Source organism: Ochotona curzoniae, unplaced genomic scaffold (genome assembly GCF_017591425.1).
Source record: "Ochotona curzoniae isolate NIBS_2020 unplaced genomic scaffold, NIBS_Ocur_1.0 contig_908, whole genome shotgun sequence".
Taxonomy (NCBI): Eukaryota; Metazoa; Chordata; class Mammalia; order Lagomorpha; family Ochotonidae; genus Ochotona; species Ochotona curzoniae.
Window position 1 is genome coordinate 28,567,800 of NW_024466607.1, and position 20,470 is coordinate 28,588,269.

General features: G+C 52.1%; 1 protein-coding gene across 1 annotated transcript in view; it reads right to left on the bottom strand.

Moving 5' to 3' along the window:
- Nucleotides 1-20,470, bottom strand: part of LRIG1 (leucine rich repeats and immunoglobulin like domains 1) — a 114,255-nt gene that overhangs the window by 4,385 nt on the left and 89,400 nt on the right. Inside the window, exons 9-12 of the mRNA XM_040994779.1 lie at nt 20,273-20,353; nt 14,720-14,791; nt 13,370-13,441; nt 9,704-9,867 (exon numbers count right to left, since the gene is read on the bottom strand). Coding sequence (XP_040850713.1) covers nt 9,704-9,867; nt 13,370-13,441; nt 14,720-14,791; nt 20,273-20,353 — 389 coding nt within the window. The remainder of the gene's footprint in view (nt 1-9,703; nt 9,868-13,369; nt 13,442-14,719; nt 14,792-20,272; nt 20,354-20,470) is intronic.

Below are 20,470 nucleotides of genomic sequence, written 5' to 3' on the forward strand. Positions count from 1 at the left end.
AAGACACGCTGATAGCCAGGGCACACCAGTCCTGACTCCATGGAGCTTGCTCTAAAATCATTTGATGTGCAGCCACAGGATCAGTGTAAGGACCTCCCAAAACCTTCACCTCCCATTAAAGCAAAAGATCCATTCCCCCCCCCCCCCAATTCTGAAAAATAAAAAGCTTACAACAAACTGTGTGTGACATGCTGATTCAAGAAAATAGCTCCATCTCCGCGGCCTTTTAGCTCATCCTAAGTCCCACTGCCCTCTGCCCAACTCCATGGCGGCCTTCAGCCCAGCAGCCTGACAGTCACTGTGGACCAGCCTGGGGTTGGAACTGCGTCAAAAGCCCCATCTTCAGGACTGCTGCTACGGGCCAGGGCAGGCAGCAGCCTGGCTTGTACTTGTCCGGCCTGCGGCAGCTCACTCAGCTAGAGAAGTCCAACTCCTGGGTGAATGGAATGGCCACATTGGTTAGCAAGGAACTCCACCTGAAGTGGAGCAGCCATGACTAAACAGTGCCATGGTGCAGCACACTCAATCTCTGCCTACAGTGCCAGCATCCCATCAAGGTGCTGGTTCGAGCCCCAGATGATCCATCTCCTTGCTAATGCTTCTGAGAAAACAACAGCAGGTGGCCTAAGTGCTGGGGGAACCTGAAAGAAGCTCCTGGCTTTGCACAGGCCAGACCCCAGCTGTTGTGGCCATTTGAGGAGTCAACCAGCTGAACTCTCTTCTCTTTCTGCAACTCTGCCTTTCAAATAAACGCATTTAAAAAAAAAATTGGAAGACTGGCTGAAGTGATTGAAAGACCTCTGACCACTCATTAACCACCACGCAAACCAGCGTGGTCACAGGGCACCAAGCCAACCAACATTCCCTCAGAGGCACAGTGGCATTCAGAGTAGCTTCACTATTTAAATACCCAAGTTTCAAAAACAAGTTACAAGTTACAAATCACCTACAGAAATGGAAAAAGCAGTCAACACAAACTATCCCTGAAGAGACTTCCATCTTGGAGTTATTAAATGATCTAAGTCAGTGATTACAAAGGAACTCCTGGCAACAACGTGTGAAAGTGTGAAACACTAGCACAGTTCCACCAAGAGTGTCAGTGAAGAGACAGACATGACAAAAAAAGGAATCAAATGTAAGTTGTGGAATTTACCAGGACGGCAAATAAAATTGACGAGCCACTGGAGGGACTCTAGGGCCAGCGGGCCCGAGATACTGTCAGCTGACCTTATGCCCTGGGAGACACAGCAACACAGGTGGGCAAACCAGGGGCCGATGCGGCTGTCCAGCATAACCACACGCACATCATGCAAGTCCAGCAGAGAGGAACCGAAAGGCCACACAACACAGTCACACATCCAAGTAAATCCAAAGATGCACATATGGATAAACTGCAGTCAGCTGTGCATTGCCAAAGCCAGCGAATGCTGGGAAGGGCCGCAGTGCAATACGTGATCTCACCGGAGCGCCTCACACACTTGTACCCATGAACCACAGCAGTCAGCAGGAGGCTGGGGGAAGCCAGCGCACTGAGCATTCCATACCCAGCCAAGGTGTTCACCAGCAAGACATTTAAATATCCTAAATTAAAACAACTACTAGCAGACCAGCCTTATAGGAAACAGTGAAGGGGGCCCCCACCAACAGACACACACACATACCAGATGGAAATTCACATGCAAATAAAGATAAGCACATAGATAAAGATGAAAGCACACAGATAGTTTTTTTAGTTTCTCCTGTGATTTACCAAGTAACTACAGGGGCCAGCTTTATGGCACAATGGGTAAAGCCACTCACTCCCTGCAATGTGCGCGTTCCATATGGGCTCCAGCTCCAGGTAAACGTATCTGTGTTCTTCGAGCTTATTTAGACATGCAGTATGGACGACAGTAATAAATTATGGAAAATAGATCTCAACAGGGCCAAAAACTTTAATAAATCTGTATCATTCATTTTAGCTACACTGTTCCCCATAACTCTTATGGGAATAAAGGGGCTGATGTTGCGGCGTCATCAGTCAAGTCACCCGCTGTGACATCAACATCCCATGTGCATGCCAGTTCAAACCCTGGCTATTCCGCTCCCCACTTAGCTCCTTGTTAACATTCCTGGGAAAGCAGTGTGAGATGCCAGCAGGGTGGGAACCCCAGCCCGAGCTCCAGGCTCCTGGCTTTGTCGTGACCTAGCTCTGACCGTGCCAACCATCTGGGGAGTGAGCACCAGATGAGAGATCTGCCTCTCCCAAACTGCCCTGCAGATAAACAAAGCAGCCCTGTGGCATAGCAAGTTAAGCTTCCACCTGTAGGAACAACATTCCATCTGAGCTCCAGTTCAGGCCCCAGGTATTCCACTTAAGATCCAGCCCCCTGCTACATGCCTGGGAAAGCAATGGAGGATGGCCCAGGTGCTTGGACCCTGCACCCACACGGGCGACCTGGAGCAAGCTCTTGGCTCCTGGCTGCAGACAGGCTCAGCCGTTTGGGTGGTGAACCAGCAGATGGAAAAATCCATCTCTCCCCGCTTCCTTCAGCAACTCTACCAAGTGAAGAAAAAATCTTACCCGCCCCCCCCCAAAACAAAACAGTAACAAATAAATCAATCAAAATCTGAGAAATTCTATATCAGTAATTAAACATTTAAAAATAATGAAACGCTACAGTCAAAAGGCTAGGCTTGCTGTACCATAATGGATAATGTGCACGGGCCAGCTATGTGCTGTCTCTAAGTTTGTTTTTTCATATATATTTAAAAGCACTTTGTATGTAAAGGCAGAGCCAAAACAGACAGGATTTCTCTGCAGCACTATCAGACAAAACAGACTTCAAAACACAAGTTTTTACTAGAGACAAAAAATAACACTTACTAGCCTAAAAGGTTCCAGCCATGAAGCAAAGATAGAAATCATAAATACAGCTAAGAGCAGGAGGAAATATCAAACCTGACATGACGGGTCTGGGGAGCTGCGGGTGCAACCCGAACGGCGTGCAGGCGGCAGGCCGCCCTCTCCCCACGAGGACCGAGCTTGGCGGCCACTGGGCAAGAGCAGGGAGGCCTTGCACAACAGCACCCACCACGCACACTCGACAGACACCAACGAACGCTCCACCTAACAACAGCAGAATAAACACGCCTTTGAAGTGCGCATGGAATATTCCCCCTCACATGTCACAGTTCAGCTCTCAAAACAAGACACAATAAATTTTAAAAGATGGAAGTCATTCAGAGCATCTTTGCTGATGACAGTGGAACAAAGCTAAAAAGAGTAGAAAGAAAACTGGAAAAATAGTTGGTGGAAATTAGACAGTACACTCCTATACAGCAAAGAAGTCACACAGGAAATTAGCTAATACTCTGTTTGGAATGGAAATGGGAACAGAAACATACCATACCCCAACTTGGAAGAAATGAGAAGGGTGCAGCACTGTAGCACAGCAAGCTCAACTGCGACCTGAGACATGAGCATCCAATATCAGAGTGTGAGTTCAAGTCCCATCTGCTCTGCTTCTGGCCCAGCTCCCTGCTAATGCGCCTGGGAATGCAGCTGACCATGGCCAAAACGCCCCCATCACCCACCACGTGGGAGGACCCGGCTGGAGTGTCTGGCTCTTGGCCGAAGCCTCAGACAAGTTGAAGAGAACTGGCACAGCAAAGATAATTCCTCTCCACCTTTCAAATACATAACTCTATAAACATTAGGAAAAAGGTAGACTATACGCAAAGCAGACAAAAATAGAAAAGAACAGTAAGGAAGCCACCGAACGCAGAAAGCTAAGTCCTTTGAAGTATGTCAACAGAACTGAAAAGCCTTCAGTTCAACTGAACGGGGGGAAGACTAACTTTTCTATAATCCAGAACGAAAGAGCACACGCCTCCCACCAGCCCACCAGCAATGAAAAAGTGATGGGACTCACTGAACAACACTATGGCAGCAAATCAGTTACCCTGGAAAAATACATAATTCCCAGAAACCATTAGTACTGGCTCAAGAAGAAATAGAAATTCTACAGACATTGACAAGAGACTGAATGTCATTTTAAAGCTTCCCCATGAAGAAAAGCCCAGCTGCAGATGACCGCGGGGTGCAGTGCACGGAGTGCAGGACCAGAGGGGTGCAGTGTACGGAGTGCAGGACCAGAGGGGTGCAGTGTACGGAGTGCAGGACCAGAGGGGTGCAGTGCGCAGAGTGCAGGACCAGAGGGGAGCAGTGTACAGAGTGCAGGACCAGAGGGGAGCAGTGTACAGAGTGCAGGACCAGAGGGGAGCAGTGTACAGAGTGCAGGACCAGAGGGGAGCAGTGCACTGAGTGCAGGACCAGCGGCAATCACCGCCTGCCACCCCGCTCCCCAGCCTCCACAGAAAAAGGGCACAAAAGGGTCTTTTTCCTTCCTCCTGCCACTATGGCAGTAGGTCTGGGGTTTTATCCACTGGACACACAGAGTGCCCTCCTGCCCCCATCGCAGGAGCCCTTTTTCCCTTTTTTCCTAAATAAATCCTGCTTTGCAAACAGGAAAAAGAAACAAAAAAAGATGGGAAAGAAGAGATTATCTCTCAACTCATTCTATGTGACCAATAATGTAATAAAGAACCCAGACCCCCTTCCCAAAATCATATGTACAGAACAGTCTCATTTGTGAACATAAATATAAAACTCCTTAGGAAAAACACTAACTGAGGATTCGCATACAAAAAGCAGTATACCCCATGCCCAAGCTTGATCCCAGCAAAGCAAGCTTAGTTTAACATCAAAACCCAGTGTCGGGTAAACAAGCTCACTTCAACTAAAGCAGAAAAAACTTGTGACAAACTCCAATACCTTCCCAAGAGAAATACGTTAAAACAAATTAGAGCTAAGAAAGGAACTTCTCGAACTTCATAAAGATCATCTGCAGAGGCTGCCACTGCGGTGCAGTCAGCTCACCACCCCACATGAGAGTCGGTTCAAGTCCCAGCTGCTCCACTTCCACTCCGGCTCCTTGCTAATGTACGGGCTAAGGTAGCCGACGACGGCAAGCACTTGGGCCCCTGCCACCCGTGTGTCACTCCTAGATGGCTTCAACCCGCCCTAGCCACAGCCACTTCTGTCCTTTGCAGTGTCAGCGCTGACTGAGCTTCAGTCTCTCCCTCCCCCACTAACCTGCTGTGAGAGAGATTCTTAAAAGGTTATCAAGATCCTATATCTGATGTTACACTTATGGTGAAGCAATGAACACCTCTGCTCAATGCCCGCACCACTTTTGTTCAACACTGCATCGGAGCTTCCAGCTAAATCAGATAGGCAAGAAAAAGAAATAAAACCCATCCGGATTGGACAGCAAGACAAGAAAGTCTTTTGTTTTTTCAAATGACATGAAGATTACATAGCAAAGTACGTCAGCCTAGCCTGTAACACCCAGAACTGGACTGTATTTCTGTGCATCAGCAATGAAAACTCATGAGATCAAAAATTGCATTGATAGTAGTATCAATAGAGTGAAAATTTGAACACCTTTAACCAAAAAAGTACGAGATTCACATCAGAAGCTACCAAAGCATGAATCAAAGTTGTTAAAAAGCTCAGTATCAGTGGAAAGACACCTACTGCTCCTGGTTGGGAGCCACACGACCACGGTGACAGGACTCCAGAGAACAGTCTGCTCTACCAGAATCCCCAGAAACTGGAAAACTGATCCAAAAACGCATCACGAAATGATAAAGAATCCAAATAATCAAAGCAGTCTTTAAAAACGACTAAATTTAAAAGGCTCCATCCAGATTTAAAGTTATAAACCTCTTAGAAAAAAACACTGGAGTACATCTCTGTGACCTCGTCTCAGGTCATCAGCCCGTGGTTCCTCAGCTAAGACAACCAACGTACAAATGGCACAATTAAACAGAAAACAGATGCCACCAAATGCAAAACTTGAACAGATCAGAGTATGTACTGGCAAATGCTGTGCCTGATGAGGGTCTGATAAGTCAGAATTTTGAAAAGAACTCTTTCAAGCAAATATAAAAAGACTGACAAATAATTCCCACAGCCGGTTTTGCAAATAATTTGTTCATGAATTTTTGTGATAATATTACTCCTCAGAGCCAAAACTATGATGCAACATAATGTTCACCATCTGATCGGCACACACAAATTGCGTATCTCTGTTATTGTCATTAACAGGGAAGCGGGGAAGGGGGGCAAGGTAGCCTGGTGGGTTAAAGCGGCACCAGCATCCGTTATGCGTGTTGGTTCATTTCTCAGTTGCTTCCCTCTCTGGTCTAGCTTCCTGCTTATATTCCTGGGAAAGCAGAAAGCTGTGGAGGATGACCCAAAGTCTTGGGCCTCTTACCCTCTGGAGACCCGGAAAGAAGCTCCTGGCTTCAACCTGCCTAATCTGGCTGTTGTGGTGACCTGGGGAACGGGTCAGCAGATGAAGATTTTTCTTTCCCCCCTCTCTCTGTAACTGTCTTCCACATAAATAATTTTTTCTTAAAGGGAAGAAGAAAGAGGCCAGCATGCAGACATTGTGAGTTAAGCTGCTATGACCTGTAAGGGCACGAGTTCAAATCCCAGCAGCTCCACTTTCAATCCCTTGCCCCACTAATGACCTAAGAAAAGCAGCAGAAATTGGCCCAAGTGTACAGGCCCTGGTACCCAAATAAGAGACCTGTATCAATCTCCCTGCTTCTAGCTTTGACCTGGCCCAACCCTAGCCAGCGCAGCCATCTAGGGAGTGAATTAAATAAAACTTGAAAAAAAAAACAAAAAAGTGAAATACTGAAACATGCTATGTGAGAGGTGGGGGAGAGTGAATGAGCCAAGTCAGCTGATGAAGTGCATATGCTGAGCGGCTGTACTGACAGTGTCCACACCAGGAGGCCGTGGGGCCAGGAGCGGCTGGGCGCCTGTGGAGGCCTGGGGCAGGGGCAAAGACGGGGTGGCCGCTGACGGGCCAGGCATATGTTCTAAAATCAGCACTGACGCTCCTCCAAGTCTTGAATATTCTAAAAACCCGCTTAACATCCCATTTTCAAGAGGTGAATTTTTTAGACAGGTAATGTGAGCTCTTGCCACAATCAGTACGAATGCAGGTTTCCCAAGGGCCAAATTCATCTGCTCTGAATGTACACTTCGCTTGTACTCTCACACCTAGTTCCAAATATCACTCATCGATTTTAAGACATTTTTGGGGGCATCCCTTCTCTCTCAATCGTTGCCGGTGCTTAAACAAACACTCATGTGCCTTCTACCTTTTCAGATCTCCCTGTTCCGAGCGCGTGCATAGCCATCGTGTGGCTTACAGCCTCCTCTGACCCCTCAGCACAGCATCAGTCCAGGTCATCTGTGTCCTGGGATGGACCGGGAGCTGCTGAGCCCCCAGTGTTTGGCTACCCTGCCTTCTGTTCCTCCATTCATGAACTCTTGGGTGTTTGGGTTGCTTCCACTTTGGCGGCTCTTAGGAATGACACTGCTATGAATATTCCTTAGAGGCTCTGCGAGGTGTGGTTCCTTGCTCGTGGGTTTGAACCTGTGAGGGACAGTGTTGGGTCACACAGCGATCCGGTGTTAACCCAGGACACTGAGGCTAGCCTCCAAAAAATGACAGCACCAAATTCCACTCCCACCTTCACCTCCAGGAGACCTCTGACTCCTCACTGTCCTCACCACCGCCTCTGGGTTCCAGCTCTCCTCGTGGGCATGCAATGCTTCGTTGCAAGTTTTTTAAGAAGGCGGGAGACCCAAACAGGTTGAAACATTCATCTCCTGCCATGACCTAATACAAGTGCCATCAACACATCACAGCTGTGTTGTGTGACAGTGCAGACGCAGGCACGAGATGGCATATAGCTGCTGCCATGCAGACACTGTCAGGTGCACAGGCGGCAGGTTGGAGTCCTCCCCGCTCACCCACGGAGAAAGGTGGCCCCATTCCAGGAGGGGACAAGGAAACCACACAAAACTCTGAAAACTTTTTTTTAAGCTTTAAAAATATTTTATAGAGCCTGGCGCCGTGGCCTAGTGGCTAAAGTCCTCACCTTGAACAGACTGGGATCCCATATGGGTGCTGGTTCTAATCCCAGAAGCTCCACTTTCCATCCAGCTCCCTGCTTGTGGCCTGGGAAAGCAGTTGAGGATGGCCCAAAGCCTTGGGACCCTGCACCTGTGTGGGAGACCTGGAGGAAGTTCCTGGCTCCTGGCTCCGGACTGGCACAGCACTGGCCGTTGTGGTCACTTGGGGAGTGAATCATCAGATGGAAGATCTTCCTATCTCTCCTCCTCTCTGTATATCTGACTTTGCAATAAAAATTTAAAAATAAATCTTAAAAAAATATATATTTTATAAAGCTCTATTATCTAAAAGGCAGACACACAGAGAGGAAGATCTTCCTCTCACTGCTCCACTTCCCAAATGGTCACAACAGCCAGGTGTGGGTAGGTCAAAGCCAGGAGCCAGGAACTCCACTCGGGTCTCCCCTATCAGTGGTAGCGTCCCCAGCACCTGGGGCTTCTCCTGCCTCCCCAGGCATCAGAGCAGGGAGCCGGACTGGAAGTGAAGCAGCTCCCACACAGGATGCCGATGTCCGCAAGTAGCAGCTTAGCCCGCCATGTCCCAACACCAGCCCAAGGCCTGACGAACAACCCATGGCCGCACAGCTATCCTGCACCTACGAACGGGAGCCTCCCCTGCACACGGAAGCCTCAGAGCAGCCGGACAGCCCGGCTCAGCATGGAGGGCTGCTCTGCATGGGAGCTACAGCAAGCCTGCTCTCCAAAGCGGTGCTGCCAGGGGGTGATGGGCAGCTGTGCAGAAAGAACACACCCGCTCCTTGCCCCCACGGCCCCGCAGGCGTGCTGCCTGTGGCAGGGGCCAAAAAGGAGGAGGGGACTATGACCCACCAAGGGCCCCAGAGCTCCAAGTGGGTGTTGCTGGGGGGACGGCTGCAGCATGGTTCCTGAGGCTCAGGGCAAACAGGCAAGGACCCAAAGGCGCTCCAGCCTTGCTCCTGCCCAGAGGCCAGGGGAAGCAGGACAGTGTCCCTTCCTCTGCCCCCTTCCTGCTGACTGTGCGGCTGTCCCATGGCTGTGCAAGCTGGGCTCTGTGTGTGTGTGTGTGTGTGCGTGCGCGCACGTGTGCACACTTGCAGCGTCCAGCATCTTCTGTGCTCTTTTACTACCAAACTTGGGTCTTCATCCCGGTCACATAGATGGCAGGGCCACATTCCACAAATCAGAAAGAAAAAGGAATTGAAAGCTACAAGTACAGATTTCAGTGGTTTGGAGAAACGGCAAGAGTACAAGTCAACACGAAGGAATTATTTTTTACTACAGCAACTGTTCTCCTGAGACTCACTCTTCCTGTATTTAACCTTTCATTCTTGGGGCTGGAAAAAAACACACATTAAAACCCCAGCCTTGCACACCAAGTAAACTCCTCGGCTCAACCCGGGCACCAGAGCCCTTCTGAAACAACAGCGCCAGCTTCCTGTAACCGACTACTCTGCTCCCTTCTGATTAAATGCATGCACTCCAATGACCGCATAATGAGGCGCTGTACGGTAAACACGACGTGTGGTTCCAGTGCGAACTAAATTGCATCCAGCAGCCAACCAGCGGCCCCGGGCTGGGGTTTGCCTCCGTCCCAAGAATTACTCCCATGGTGACGAGTTCCTCCGGGCATCCTGGCCATTCATTCGGAAGGAGGGGCAAAACATACGAGGACGGGCTCACCGCACACGAAACTCTCCGGTGGCACTGCGAAGATGCTCTGGCCCTTCAGGGACTCTGGATGGGCACAGGTGGCGGAGACCGAGGCCTGCAGCGTCCTGCTCATGACCCACGGAGGCAGCCACTTCAGCTGGCAGTCACATAGGAAGCTCTCACTGCTGATGTGGCTGAAAGGAAAAAAAAGAAAAAGCAGCGGACACTTAAAGGCTGCTGCTTCTGATGGAACAGCGGGCGTCTAGGCCGAAACCCTGCCCATCCCAAGCTCCTGGAACTGTGGGTGCTGCCAGGCCATGTCCCGCGGCGCAGGGGGTCACGTCTGTGCAAAGGCTAACACTGCCCCTCTAGCCTGTTCCCGGATTCAGAGCATCCAGCAGGGACCTGTCCCCTTTCAGGTTTTTCCCACTCAGAGCTTCCAAGCTCCATCTGAGCCCAGTGGGTGGAAAGTCCTCTTAGAGGATTTCTTTCTGAATTTGGTGTGGCTGCAGGTATGGTTGCTTGCTGATGTCAACCATGCCTCGTGCTTACGCCTGCGCCCCTCGCCTGCAGCTGCAAGGTCCCCCCGAGAGCAGCGGCTCCCTGAGCGGTGCTTGGTCATCAGCTGCCCCTGCCCAGGGAGCGTGAGAATGCGCAACGTTGGTTTTGTGAGGCTCCAACCAAAACAGACAATATTTTCTTTCTCATTTCTCAGCAACTTAGAGTCAGCTCTTTCAGCAGAAATCAGAAGGGCCATCTCGGCGGACATTCCTTCCTAAGGAGTCACTCGAAGGAAGCGAAGTCAACGCCGGTGTCTCGCTGCCCACCTCCTGGAAGACCTCGGCGCTGGCCCGGGACAGGGCAAAGACCGAGAACAAGCACGCAGGCTTCCCTGGCATCGGCAGCCTCGGGTAGCCGGTGACAAAAAGCGGAAAGCAGCAAAGGATGGCCCAAGGCCTTGGATCCCGCACTCACAGGGCGGACTCAGAGGAAGCTCCTGGCTCTGATTTGGCAACCTACCTCCCCCTGGCCTTTGTCATCATTTGGGGAGTGGACCAGAGGATGAAGGATAAAGGATCTCTCCTTCTCCCTCTCCTTCTCTGACTTGCAAATATAAAAAAATTTTTCAAAAAGAAATTACGGAAGTGTCACACAGCCAACAAGACAGTGGAAGTCCCCTCTCCACCCACCCCTGCCCTCTGACATCTGCCAGAGGCTGCCTTTGTGTTTCCATTCCTCTGTGTCCCCGCAGCAGCATGAACTTCTCAGCTGGTGACCAGCAAGGAGGAACAAACTTTCAGCCAAAGAATCCATGGCTGAGTAAATGAAATAAAATCTGCTTTACCCTCCAACTCCTCCTCACAGCCACGTGAGCTGGGCTTCTGAACTTACTCAACAGATTCTGCAAAGTGCTTTTCCAAAGACGCACATAAAATCTCTCACAGCCATTAGATCCTGGATGCTGGCCTAGGGCAGACCTGAAAATCGGCGTGAGCTCTTGCGTCTGTCTCTGATGGGCAGCAGGCTGCTGGAGATGTCCACTGCTGCCACTTCTCCCTTGGCACCCCGCAGGGGTGCTGGCTGGGCACAGCTCTGTGGGGAGGCTGTAACAGGCACGGGGGAGCTCAGCAGCCTGAAGGAAGGGCCAGGGACAACGTCCCACCATGAGGAGCCCCTATAGCTCCCATGCAGGCAGCGCGTGGCGCAGGTTAGCAAGACAGCCGGGACAATGCATGTGCAAGCCTAGAGGGAGAGGCTGCCACCGCAGGGAGACCTCACACCGTCAGGGAGCGGGGAGATATATTTAATTTGAGCCAATGGAACAGACGTGGGAACACAAAAAGCACACTGGTCCTGCGTGGAACGCATGAGAGGTGGACAGCATTAGGCCTCAACCCACGTGCAGTGGACCAGCGTGGCCTCACTCTGCAAGCTCTTCCACCAGGAGACCCCCTCAGGGAGAATAAGTAGCCAGACCCAACCCTGATGGATACTGGAAGGAGACAAGGTCATCCTGAAGGTTGAGCAGGGAGCCAGACAATAGTGAGGTCACTGCCCTTCCCTGCAAGAGACACACGTGTCAGAGACCAAGCTCACTCCACCATTTGGTGGGGACCTCACGAACAGCCCAGTTCAGCACCCACAAGCACTTGGCCTTCCACGGCTCACCCTCCAGCCACCCTGTTCTTTGCTGGCTCACAGCATGCATTGTCATGATTCCGACTCCGTGTGTTTCCAATCATCGCTGGTGGAAATTTACCCGGAGGATGACTAAGTATGCAGGACAACCTCCCTTGACTCGGAGTGGGGATGGGCAGAGAATGACCCATCAGAGGACAGGCCCAGGCCCAACCTCCACCAGACCCAGGCAGCAGACCAAGGCTGAGCCTCCAGTACACCCAGCAGAAGTGAGCTGCTTTTCAGGGGCTTGGGGATAGCATCAAAGGAAAACCTCATCTCTCCCCTCCTTCCTGACCCAGACCTTTGGTGCACCTGCCATTGCACCACAGCCCCTAGAGAGAACAGCCCTGAGCACACTGCGCACTAAGGGAACCCTGTTGGCCTTCTGCAGTTCGTGCTTCACCACCCTTACTTCCTAACAGCCACCCTTGTCCCTAGCCTCCCAGGACACCCTGGAATCATCTCTGCCTCTGCAGGAAGAGCTACCACGTCTCCGCTGCAGACTGCTTCTCACCCAGACGGCAGGCAATGGCAGCACCACTGTGGGCCACAGGAGACCGCACTTGGATCAGAGCAGCCTGAGGCAGCTGCCACCTCCTGCTGGAAGCCCCTGATTGTGCTAGGACAGTATCTGCTTAGCAAACTCCACATCCCGAGGCAAGTGCTGGGGAACCTCTCCTCCCACATAGGAAGGCTGCTCGCTGCTCCATTCCAAACCACAGGGGCCGCGCCTCCTTTCCGGCTTCCCTCCCTCCCCACCATGAGTGGCCTCGGAGTGTGATGAGATCAGACCATGGAGGTGCCCATCCTTGGGTGGATGTCCTTTTTTCACACTGTTAGGGATACGATTTTGTGGCTGCAGACTATGACTGACATAGAGGGAAAACTAAGGAACCTTAAGCTCGGCCTCCTAGACTAGCTTCTGTGCCTGCAACCGGGACATCAGCTGTGTCTTCCAGCCAGGGGCAAAGTCCACGATGGCCTTACCCGACCTGTGAACCACTACAGGGCCTCCAAGCCTCCGGCCTCACTGCCAGCCCTCCAAGCTTTCTTAAGACTTCTCAACACAGGCTCTTCAACTCCAAAAGGCACAGCCTGTTCCTGACGTAATTAAAGGGGTGATTATCCACTTTAGAGAGAGGGTTTATTTCACATTATCTGCAACAGCGGTTGGCAAATTACGGCCGGCAGGCCCACTGCCTGCTTTTGTTAATACGATGTAATGGCCCCCAGCCACACCATTTGCTCGCCTGTGACTGAGTGGCCCTGACCGCACAGCTGAGCAGTCACGCAGCTGGGCTCACAAGGTCTGTCCTTGCTGTGCTGCCTCACAGGGCAAATTCTCTACCCTTGATCTAGAGAATGCCCCACAGGGCTTTTCAGTTTTAGAATAAAAAAAACTCAGGTCCACCGACCTACAGAGGTCACGGCGGGTAGTCACAGTGCACTTACAGGTGCTTCAGCCCTGGGCGCCCCGCCCATGTGCAGCAGAGCCGCGAAACCCCAGGCACTTACAGCTCTTTGAGATTCTTCATCTTCGCAAAGGCATCCAGCTGGACAGACCTGATGGCATTGTCTCCCAGGTTCCTGCGACAGAGCACAAGGACTTTGGCACGGGAACCCTTCAAAGGAGCTGTATGTTTGAACCAAAACATTCATGGGTCCTTCCGGGCAGCCCTGGTTGTCCCCAAGGCACACAGGCCCGGGCAGACCCACCTTCTCCTCTTTCAGGACACAGTGGTCACTGCCCATGGACTGACCCAGGTACAGCGGACATCTTGGGAGTGTGGTAGGGAGCGGAAGAGTTCCTAAGGTCTCGTGGCACAGCAAGGTCACCTGACAATTAGTGTTTCCAAACAGCAGGTAGAGAGGACACTGCATGTTGCCAGCACAAAAGAGGTCACCAATGTTTGATAGAACATGTCAGTTACCCTGATCTTACTACACCTGCGTGTGTGCTGACATGCTGCAGGGTAGCCCTGTTAGGTCTGGACAATCGCTGTGTGTCAAGTACAACTAAACAACACATTTAAATACAACAGCGGAGGTGGAGGCCTGCTGGGCAAGCCCGCAGCACAGCCTGCGCTGGCAGCGTAAAGGTCAAACTCGATTCATACGGGAAACAATCTGCAAAGCAGAGACAGGACACATCCGCCCCAGATGGCAGCGACACAGCCATTTCAGGGCTAGCTCTCCTCCTCCTCAGGGTTTCCGAGGCTGCCCATGTGGTCTCTCAGGTGAGGCCTGGCTGGCCCTGAGCAAGCTGCCTCGGTGGGGACCCTAGGCCTGGTCCAGGCCAAGTGTCCCTAGGGGAGTGTGTGTGTGTGTGTGTGTGTGAGTGTGGCACAGCTGGGGGGTTGCTCGTGAGGGAGCTGGGGTGTGTGTGTGAGTGTGTGAGTGTGTGTGTGTGTGTGTGGCAGCTGGGGCATTGCTCGCGAGGGAGCTGGGGTGTGTGAGTGTGTGTGTGTGTGTGTGTGTGTGTGTGTGTGGCAGCTGGGGGGGTTGTCCTCTAGGGGAGTGTGTGTGTGTGTGTGTGTGTGTGTGTGTGTGTGTGTGTGTGGCACCGCTGGGGCGTTGCTCGCGAGGGAGCTAGGGCACCATGCAGTTCCGGAGGAAGGTATTTATCCCCATGCCAACTGTGGTCACTGGGAACACACCGACTGGCCATATGTTCTGTAGCTGCTCCTGGCATGGGCAAAATAAAGGCCAAAGTTGAAGCCGACTTCTAATGAGAAGGAAGCAGCTGGCGTTTCCAAATAGCCTGTTTCTCGGTTTACAAAGATGCAATTAGATCGCAGGCCGACTGCCCCGGCAGCCGCAATCTGGCAGGCCTGTGCGTCAGGCAAGGTCTGGCAAGATACTCACAGGTGCTCCAGGCCTTCCAGCCCTGAGAACGCTCTCTTAGCCACGGACTTGATCTTGTTTCCAAACAGAGTCCTGCAGTTTTCAAACATCCAGAAATGGGGTGGGGCAAGGGTGGAGGAGAAGCAGGGTTGGGAGGGAAGAGGAAAAACACACAATTAGAGGGATGCTAGGAGAGGCAGGTGGCAGCTGACCTGCTCTGTGCCCAAGGGGCTCAAGGGTGCAGGCCTCCCCCTTTCGGAAACTGAATACTTTCAAGTTCATCCAATAGTGACGACAGGCTGGGACTACACGTGTAGCCTGGCCATATCAAGTGAAAAGCACCCTGTCTGGCCCAGGCTCTCCTTCCCCAGGGACCACTCAAAGGAGCCCTGAGGGGGTGGTGGCCAGGTCCAGGCTTTGCAGGAGAGCTAGTGACAATACGAATGGAGCCAAACACTATTAACTGCCGTGGGAACTGTGCTCTGAGAAAGGGTCTTCGAAGCCACAAGAACGCAGCAGGGCAGGCTCTACAGCTCTGTGCGCCCAAGGTGGGCCTGGGCAACAGACGTAGCTTCAGCAAGCCAGTCCTCTGCCAAAGAGAATGACCCTCGGGGCCTCCCGAGGTGCCCTCCAGCAGAAGCCTGGTGTTTCAGCGACATCACTGGGCCACAGGGTCATGATCCCCCACACACTGTCCTCAAGGGTCAGCCCGCAAGGCCACATAACGCCTGCATCCGTAAAAACGACTCCCACTTCTTGCAAATCACATTCCCAACTTTGGCGGCAACTTCAAAATTTTCTCTTTACATGCATATTTCTTCACAGAGTATAGATTATTCACTTACAGACTACAGGAAAAAAAGCCATGTGGGACCCTGTTACTACTTCCATCCTTGTCCACTTTTCCACACTTTGAGGAACAGTGGTTTTCCTCCTTACTACTTGTTCAACCCTTCACTTATTTGGAGGGCCCAACTAGTGATTACAAACAAACAAACCGTGAAAGTCACAAAAGTTAAAAGAAAAATAAGAAAAGGCGGCGGCCAGGTGGGTGTACCAGAGGGGTGGGGGGTATCGTTATCTTAAAACCATGTCAATGAATAACTATTCACATTCTGTAAATATAATGAAAGAAGTGAAGTTTTCCTAGGCCAGTGTCTGCCCCTGGGACGGGATGAAGCCCTCTGACAGTTGCCACCAAGGCAAGTTGTGTTGAGGCCGGGCAGCTCGTAGATTCTGGGAGTGACAGCACTCCAACTTCCCCTCCCCGCAGCCAGGTTCTGTGACAAGAAGCCACACAGGCACCCTCCCTCACCCAGGACACAGCCCACTGCCATAGAACAGCTGGAGCCATCTCCAGCCATACGGGCCCCAAGCCTTGTCCATCCCGCACACCGACCTGCAGCACCTGCTGACACTGGGAACGGTGAGGGAGGGGGAACCTCTGGGGCAAGCTGGGCTGACTCAAACTCCCCAGGATCCCACTGGGTGCAGGAGGAAGATCTGGAGCTTTCTACCTGCACCGAGAGGCAGACGGTCACAAGCACAGACCCTCACCAGCCCCCCTCCCGAAAGGAGGAAAGGAAATGAGCCGAGAAGAAAAGCAGAGATGTCAAGCAGCCTCACCACAGCCTGGCATACGGGTCCTGGAGGGCCCCTAGGGGCAGGTCTGGCCAGGTCTGCGGACGCCGCTGCCTGCAGGAAGCTGGCTCTAGTCGGCGCAGCATCAGGCAGCACCCAGAGCACACCTGCTCCAAGGGGCATCCCAAGCAGCCTCAGGCTGGCAGCTTCCAGGGTCCCATGGCAACAGAAACAGACTCCTTCCCCTGAGGCCTGAGGGAAGAGATCTTCAGACAAAGCCAACAGGCCTTTTCCTTCTCTCCGAGGCCAGCATGGCCAAAGACTTCCTGAAAGACTTCCTGGAACCTCACTCGAGCCAGCCTTCATACCATAAAAAAGATCAACCAGACGTGAGGAAACCCACTTCCTTCAGACCAGAACTGGCCAGCAAGTGACAGCTCGTGGGGCACAGAACCCCAAGAGTTTCTGTGAGCCCTGCCAGCTTCCACACTTACTCATGTCCCCTCAGGCCTGCCACTGTGCACTGCAGGTCCCAGTGAAAACACTGTTCAGTGAAATGTCCCATAAACATGAAATCCAGGAAAAAGCTGTACTTTCTTTCATCCATTAAGTATTAGTCACACTGACCTCTTTTACAGTGAGGGCAAGCTACTATTTCTAACAGTGACAATTGCAGTAAAACAAATTCTCATATTCTCAGTTTACAGGGGCTTATCATTCTGCTGGAGGATTCAAATAAGCCCATACCTTCTCCCCCCACTGCAGACAGCCGAGCGGTGGGGGCAGCAGAGTTCAAGTTGGCTGCAATGGTTCTAAGACAAGGATGCTGTACGGAAGAAGTGGGGCTATGAGTCAGAGTTGGCAGATGCTCTTCAGCCCACAGCCAGGGCTCTTAGCGGATGACCGATGGCCTTGACCACCCCCACACTGACGCTGGACACACCTGAACCCCTTGTACATCTTCTGGCCAACCCAGCCTCCCGAGGACCTGTTCAGTCTGTGCTAAAGCAACTGTGGAAGACACAGGACATCAAAGTGGCTCATGTGTGAGGGAGTGGCCATGACACATGCCCCTGCCCTCAGCCCCTAGCACCAGGCAGAACACCCACAGACAGGACCCCGCACACTGCCCCAAACACTCCTCCTCACAGGTCCCGAGGGTAACTGCACCCCTGATCTGAGCAACACCCCAGACTGGGCACCTGTTACGTGTCCTCGCTGCCTCTGATATGGGATCTGGAGACCCTCATGCTGACTCTGTACCCTGTGTGAACCTAACAATGCAAGCCAGCCCAGAAGGAGATAGCACACCTTTTGGAACATTCGCACCCTGCCAGGAAGCCTCGGTTAGAAGCAGTTTGGCAGCTGGGATGAAGACCAGCAGGACAAGGCCCACACCGTGGCCCTGGTGCTCACTCTGTCCTTTTCTGGACAACAGTTCGGGTGTGTCCTCTTACATGGTGCAAGGATCCCACGTGCCTAAGTAACTCAGTGGCTCCAAGAACCTCACCTCTGCTTTTGCAGCTCTTCAAAAGCAAACCCACGCTGGAGCAAGGGCGCTCAAAGCACCACCCATAGCATCTACAAGCAGGATGGGCTGTCTACGGGATTCGGCACAGCTGGCCAGCCAGCAGCCTTGCTCTGGGTAAGACAGCTCACAGCTCAGTGCTGCAAGGTAACTAGTCCGAGCCTAGGCGGGCTGGAAGTCTGGTATGCCTGCACAATGGTGCTCTCTGTAACTGGCAATTTGATAGGCCCACCTGCCCAAGATGTCCTCGGATCATTCAGGCCAAGCAGGGCATAAGCTCAGACCACACCCTGTTTACAAATCCAACTGGGGTAGCACCCCCTTCCTTCTAAAACCAGGTGGTAGGTGAGACAGGTCTCTTTCTGCCAGGGACCCTGCCGAGAAGTACCACTGCCATGTTCTATCTCTCTGCCATAGACCTCTCTCGGACCTGCTGCTCCTGTGGTCTTGCGCCAACACGGAACAGACTCAAACATATCACTCTCACACTTCCAAATTGTAGGTACTGTTTTTAATTTTTCTTTTTCTCTCCCTAGGTGGGGTGAGCCGTTCTTCGGCCCACTCATGCTGGGTGCTGCTCATGTATGGAGCAACCTACAGTGATTTGTGAAAGCACATTTATTTCCCCACTGCCAAATAGACACTGTTCCTATCTGTGCAAGACGCTAGTTTCCATGTAGTGTTTTCTTCTGCAGGAGACAAGAACCTGGATGCAAACACTGATGTGTTCATCACCCACATCAAATGGACCTCTACGGACCTGACCCAGGCCACACACTTGAGGTGATGCAGCGAGGCGGCTGCTCGTCCTGGCCATGGGCATGCAGCAGAATCTTCCTGGCAATGTGCTGAGAATACGGGGAGGAGGGGTCAGGGAAACAGCCTTCTCCTTCCCTCCACTCCTGCCCCCACAGTGCTCACTCCACACCTACACTGTGCCCAGTACTGAGGTTTTCCACTTCCACGCCCAGCATACAGCTATAGCTAATTAGCCCAAGGTACCACCCTACTTCTCTTCCCCCTCCTCCCTGGAGGCAAGGAATAGCCTCCTGGAGACCAAAGCCCCCAAGAAATGGCTCAGGGTTCCACCAGGAGGAACTGACCCCACAGAGCAGCCAGCCATGCCACCAGGAGCTTTCCGCCCCAAGACCACAGCTGCAGCCCGGGGGCTTCTCCTTCGGAGTAACAGGCCTGCACCCAGTCCCCCTAGCTGCTTCCAGCTCTTTCCCAAACTTGCTGTGTCTGGGTACAAGGGACCAGGTGGCTGAGGGAGGAGGGCCTTGCTTTAGGGGACAGAGGATGACAGAGCAGTTGTCTATTTCTGACAAGCCTTCAGGCACAAAACTGGAGGAGCAGGATCCTCCAAGAGCTGAAAGAGCAGAGCACCAGTGCCTCGGGCCAGGAGAGGTATGACAAACCAATCAGCAACATCCACTCTTACAACTGACTCTCTCCTATCAGCTTCCAGGCTGGTGCAGGCAGTAACCACCACCACCGTGATGCTGACATCCCATATAGGTGCTGGTCTATATGTCCTGCCTGCTCCACTTTCAATACAGCTCCCTGTTGAAGGCCTGGGAGGGCAGTGCTTGGGCCTCTGTACCCACATTGGAGACGTGGATGAAGTTCCTGGCTGCTGGCCTAGGCCTAGACCAATCATGGCGACTGTGGCCATTTGGGTAACGACCCAGTGGATAGATCTCTGTGTGTCTCCTCTCTCTGTAGTTCTTTCAATAGATGAATAAATTAAAAAAAAAAAAGCCTCTACTTTAACCAGTGCTTTCAAAATACTTGCTTCTCTGCTCTGTGTCATTGCAAAGGGGCGGTGAGGTCTTTCTTTGCGCCTTGTGGCCTGTCACTAGTACACAGTAAAAACCTCCACCCTACTTCTGGGTGGCCTCTTGCAGAAAGTGCTGGTGAGATGCAGCAAGGGCAGGGTGGGCCTAGGGAGACAGTCTCCGACAAGATCTCGTGCTTCTTTTAACAGATACATTTGTGCCCGAGAGTCCCTCTCTTACCCACCACCCATGGGCCTCCGAGAGAACTACCAGCAGGGCAGGAAAAGACGCCATCCCGAGACCTCCAGGAGACTCTTGCTATTACACCTGAGCGTACATGTTCCATCGGAGATTATGACCAACTACAAAAACACTGCCAGGTGCCTCAAAAATCACCAAGTCAGTCAGCATAGGAGGCTCTCATGTGATTTTTAAAAATTGAATATAAAACTAGACCTTCCCTGTGCAAGGGATAACAAACAACAGCTCCTTTCCACTTCAGTTGAGGATCTATTCCAAGAAAACCTGGCAGGTCACCAAGTCCCAAAGAACCCAACTCCAGGACACCCACAAGTACAGCATCTCTACAGGGGGGGCTCGCACACAAGGTACATGAGGTACCCCTGAAGCATTGCCCTGTGGGTACATGTCAAAGTGTGTATCCACGCCCCTGTCAGCCATACTCACAGCCTGCTGAGATGGTCCAGCCCCGTGAAGGCACCGCTCGTGTCCTCTATCGTGCCTGAGATCTCATTGTGGTCCAGATCCCTGGGGGAGAAGACAATCTAAGTTTTTGGACCGGTCTCACTCCCCCACATTAGGGTGAGGAGAACAGCTCATACCCAGCCTCCCCTAGCAAGCGAAGCCCTAACTGCCAACCTGGGT